The sequence below is a fragment of the Guillardia theta genome (assembly GCF_000315625.1).
Source record: "Guillardia theta CCMP2712 unplaced genomic scaffold GUITHscaffold_122, whole genome shotgun sequence".
Classification (NCBI taxonomy): Eukaryota; class Cryptophyceae; order Pyrenomonadales; family Geminigeraceae; genus Guillardia; species Guillardia theta.
The window spans coordinates 152,316-157,673 of record NW_005434552.1 but is presented as its reverse complement, the minus strand read 5'-3'; the positions used below and the strand labels follow the sequence as shown (position 1 = coordinate 157,673).

The window sequence follows — 5,358 nt, the reverse complement described above, 5'->3', positions numbered from 1 at the left end:
CTACCTCGCCCCACCCCCACCCCGGCTGGCTGGGCTCCCAGGCTCATCGAAACACCCCTCCCGTCTCTCTACACCACCCGTCCGGCGAGCTCGCATGCCCTGCCCTGCCTCCTCCCCTCCCCTGCGGCTTCTGGGAGCTGTTCTTTCTGGCTTCGCTTCTGCTCGCCGTTTGCCTTGTCCCTCATGTTCCAGTCGTCCCGTATCTCCGTCGCTCGGGCATGCTGAAGTCTGACGCTGCTCTCTCTCTATCGCCACCAGCGCCCTGCCCGCCCTTGGACCATTCCATGTCGTCCAACCTCCTTTTGTTCTCTCCTTGCTTGCTTGTACAACATGTTGACATGCACTGAGCTCTTTTTTCCTGCGTGTCTGCCGTACCCTGGTCTCCTCCTCCTCCCCTGCCCCCCCCTGCCCAACCCCCTCTCCTCCTCCTCCTGCTTTCCCAGCGCAGTCGCCCTTGTGACCTTTGCAACCATCACCAACTTTTAACTTCCTCCTCCTCCCTTTTTCCTATTTGATCGCTTGGGATGTTTGCTGTGGGCCCTTCACCTCAACCACCGCCACCATCTGCTCTCCTCCTTCGCTTGCTTGTACAACATGTTGACATGCTATCAGAGCTCATAGGCTAGCGAGCCCAACACAGGAGTGGTCAACACTCGAAATGTGGACAGCACACAAGGATAGCCTCTACAACTATCCAGACGAAAGACAGTGATTCTCTAACGGCTACTTTGGTTCAGAAGTCGGACCCCTCCGGGACGGTTTCCCTATCAAGCACCGGTGGAGCTCTCCTTTCTGGTAGAAACAAGAACAGGAGCAGCGCATGGACCAAAGGGGCCATAGCGACGGCACGAGGCAGGAAGACTCGTGCAAGCGAGGACCACTACCCCTGGGACTCCCACAGGGCTATAAAAGGATCAAGATCTTCATCTCTAGGGGGTCTGTCTTCCCTCCCTCTGTGTACCACGCATTTCCCTGTGTTGGTGTGGTTGCTGCAATAAAGCTTGATAATACTATCTAGCACCTTCTGTGTGATCCAGCGGAGGTTCATTGAGCATTCGCTTGGCTAGTGTGCAACCCGTAAAGCTTCGGGGTGTAACATAAATTGGTAGTGAAGTGTTGGTGCAGTGTTATCTTGCGGAATTGTGGTGACCGTGTTTCTACTTTCCCCCTTTCCCCTGCCTACCCCTGATGACACATTATACACGTCGCACTGCTCACGCTAGCAAACAGACAGCGACCGGAGACGCACTGCTTTCTGATACGGAATGGCAGTCTGCGGCGGGTCACAGCGATACGGAGGATTTGCTCCCTCAGGAGGAAGATACCCAGCAACTGCCACAAACCTTTGGTGTGCCCACGGAGACGCTTACGATGGAGGGTCTCGCGCAACAAGTGGCCTTGCTGCAGGCGCAACTAGCCGCCGCCTTTCAGATGGGTGCTCTGATGGCCCCTCAGCAGCCCGCGGCGCCGACGCCGGCTGCTTCTACTGGACAGCATCCCGCAGCGGCGGGACGCTCCAATGTGTCAGGTGACACACATGCTCAGATGGTGGCAAAGTTGCGCTCAGTGCCAAAGCTGGACACTACGAGGCAGTCACCACAACGCAACATTCTCACATGGCTCACAGCTATGCAGTATGAACTAGAGTTGCATCAGATACCCACAGCCTGCTGGGTTCTTTGTGCCCTGGATTTCTTGGACCAGGCGGCACGCGACTACTATGTGCAAGCCTATTCGGCTACCGAACTTCGAGAGCTTCCCTGGGTGAAGTTCGCCACCCAGCTCAAGTCCCAACACATGCCATTGGGACTTCGAGCACAACTCGTTGCCTGTCTGGATCACCTCCGTCAGGAGCCGCAAGAATCCATGGCAACATACTACAAGCGTACGAAGCTTCTCAAAGAACAACTAGATCTCATTCCCGGTGGTGCGGCATTCGCCACCGATGTGATCCTGCGTGAACGCTTTGCAACGGGCATCACTAACGTCACAACGAAGCTTCTCCTCAATGCATGGAGTGCCTCCCATCTGCAAACGACAGGATCGGAGCCGACGTTTCTCCAGCTCGCCACATATTGCGTCTCACTAGATGCGTATGCCCACTGCACGATGCCAGATGGGTCCGTCAAACAGCTGAATGCTTTGACGTCGCATGTGCTTGCGGGTAAGCCCACTCGAGGTAAGGGAACCCCTGCTGTCACGGGAGTCCCGGGTCAGTCTCGTTCGGGGGGCAATCCGCAGCACACACCGGCCCCACGATACCAGTCCGGCCCTGGCACGGGCAGGGGTCGCTCAGGACGTCACTCGTCCAGGGATCAACGACGGGATAACGGCCGTCGCCAGGAGCGACAGCCTTCTCGATCACCCAGCGCCGAGCGCCGCAATGTCATCTGCCATGCATGTGGACGCTCGGGACACTATGCTAAGGACTGCCGACGAGCTCGTCGCAGCCAGAGCCCTCATCAGGCCCGCGCACGATCCCCTCGTGCATCGTCCTCGCCAGCGCGCGAAGATGAACAATTCCCCTCTGGTGAAGAGGACGAGCCCACTACCGCTGCCGTGACGACTCGGCAGGGTAAGCGTGCTGACGCTCAGTCTCGTCGACGCCACCACGTGCAGTTTGATGGCGAAGCACAAGACTTGCTGCAAATGAATACGCTGACAGTTCAGACCGCCTCGACGCTGACTCAGGCGGCAGACATCGACTCCAACCTGCTCTACCTGCCCATTCAAATTGAGTCGGAACGAGCAGAACAACCCAGAGAAATCCTGGCGCTCCTGGACACGGGGGCGCAGGCATCCATTCTCTCGCGTGCGATTGTAGACGAACTCAGGTTATCTACGCACAAGATCGCCACCCCGGTGAAGGTCCAGTTCGCCAAGGACGACAGATCGGTTATAGTTCGGGACGCATGTCACCTTGACTTCCGGATCACAGGCACTGACGTCAGGGCTCAGGAGGAGTTCCTCATCCTTGATGCACACGCGGCGCTGCCCGCCATTCTGAGCCACCCGTTCATCACGAAGTTAAAGATGCAGATCGACTTCTATGAACGACGGATTTCCATTCCCTCCTCGACCTACCCCGGACGTCGACAGCAGCTTCCTGTCGCTATGATGTTCCCGCGTGGTCTGCCGGCTGCTACATCCTCAGCGCAAACGACGCCTGCGGGTGCTTGCATATTTCACCACAGTGCTGACACGCTGTGTCACGACATGCGACACGATCTAGCAGGATCGCGACCTCTGGGTCCCGATGAATTCCCTTGGATCATGACGTCGCTGACAGAAGAGTTTCCGACTACGATGCACGCCCCGTCGGATCCGAGTCCCGAATCCCTTGACGCCGCCGTCGCGGCATTACTTCAGCAGCTGATCAAGGACTTCGACGACGTCATTGTCGATGAACTTCCAATCCAGGCTCCCATCTCTCGCGGAGAGTATGATGTCGACCTGAAGGTTCGCGAAGGCGCGCAGCCGGTGCGTCTTCGTCCATATCGTCTTCCCTCGGCGCTTCAAACTCCGATGGGAAACACACTTCGCTTCCTGCTGGAGCGCGACCTCATTGAACGGGACGACAATGCTCTTTACCAGAGTCCGGTTATCTTCGTCCGCAAAGGCACCTCGCCTAATGGTGAGCCCATCTGGCGCTTCTGTGTGGACTATCGGCAAGTTAATGCACAACTCATCGATGACAATTTTCCCCCTCCCATTCCCACAGAACTCATGGAGCGTGTGGGGCGCCAACTGGCAGCAAACCCGCCAGGTACTCCGCTATGGTTGAGCAAAGTCGACTTAGCTAGCGGGTTTTGGCAACTGAAGCTCACACCTCAGAGCAGTCAGTACACAGGATTTGTGACTGAGCAAGGGGCTTACAAATTCAAAGCGCTTCCGTTCGGTCTGAAAACAGCGACGGCCGCCTTCCAAAAGTTTACGCAAGGTATACTGGCTGATATCCCCAACGCGCTTGTGTACGTTGATGATGTGCTCCTCTGTACAGCGGGCACGCAAGAAGCGCATCTCGAGGATATTCGCCGCGTCCTGCAGCGCTTCCGTGAGCACAGAGTTTATGTCAAACGTAGCAAGTGCTTATTCATGCAACAGCAGCTTGATTTCTTGGGGTATACCATCACCCAAGCTGGCATCGCCACGGAGCCTAACAAGGTCCAGGCCATTCAACAATATCCGACGCCGGCTTCCGTCAAACAACTGCGTACATTCCTTGGGATGGCAAACTTCTATCGCAAATTCGTCAGCAACTATGCGCGCCTATCCTCTACGCTGTCAGATCTCTTACAGAACAGTCAGCGCCGTTTCGTGTGGACTAAATCTGCTCAGATCGCATTTGATGCCTTGAAACAGGCATTAGCCACGACTCCAGTCTTGTGGCACTTTCAGCAGGATCGTGCGACCATCCTGTACACCGATGCTAGTGACCTAGCCATTGGCGCAACTCTACATCAACGCGATCGACATGGCAATGAGCATCCAATCGCCTACTATAGCAAGAAGCTGTCTTCCGCTGAACGCAACTATTCGACCTATGAACGCGAGCTCTTGGCTCTCAAGGAGAGTTTGAAGAACTTCTCCTACTACCTCATCGGACGCCGCTTCAAAGTCAAAACCGATCATCATAGCTTGATTCGCCTGACGACTCAGCCTGAGCTATCCCCTCGCCTTGCCAGATGGCTGTCTATCTTCCTGCAGTACGATATGGAAATCGAGCACATCCCAGGGGAACAGAATTCTGTTGCCGATGCGCTCAGCCGTGTGGTCGACTCCTCGCCCGATCCGGCATCCGCTGCAGCTCGCGAGACGCGCATTGACGACATGGCCAGAGATCTCCTCGTGGGTTTGCATCACATCCAGATCCTGACCAATGCCAACTTCTCTCAACAGCTCCTCCATCACTATGCGACCTGCCCGGACTTCCAGATCCTCTTTCAACTAGGACGTGACGGCGAGCTGGTAGGACAACCAGGATGCAAGTCGTTCATCTACCAAGACGAACTGCTCTTCCATCAAGACTCCTTGGGTCGTCGTCGCATCTGCATCCCCATCGCCATGCGGCCAGCCATACTCCGCATGGGCCATGACGAAGCGGGTCACCTCGGCTCTGACAAGACATATCTCGACCTGGCCACCAAGGTATATTGGTCCAACATGAAGCGTGATGTTGAGAATTATGTGCATTCTTGTCTGACCTGCCAAGCCGCCAAGGCATACAAGCAGAGGCCTGTGGGGCTTCCAAAGAGCCATGACGTTCCGGCTGACAAATTCGACGTACTCTCCGTTGACATTCTCAGCGGACTTCCCATTACCTCTGAAGGCTATGACGCCATCTTCGTCATGGTTGAC

At 56.0% G+C, this 5,358-nt stretch overlaps 1 protein-coding gene across 1 annotated transcript; it reads left to right on the top strand.

Annotated features, from left to right (window-relative positions):
* Nucleotides 1–1,371: 1,371 nt before the first annotated feature.
* GUITHDRAFT_146326 (hypothetical protein) lies at nt 1,372–2,563 on the top strand (the record flags this gene model as incomplete). The annotated part of the gene is made up of 2 exons (XM_005822615.1): nt 1,372–2,212; nt 2,286–2,563. The coding sequence occupies 2 exons, from the start codon at nt 1,372–1,374 to the stop codon at nt 2,561–2,563; spliced, it is 1,119 nt and encodes a 372-aa protein (XP_005822672.1).
* Between the last annotated feature and the right edge of the window lie 2,795 nt (nt 2,564–5,358).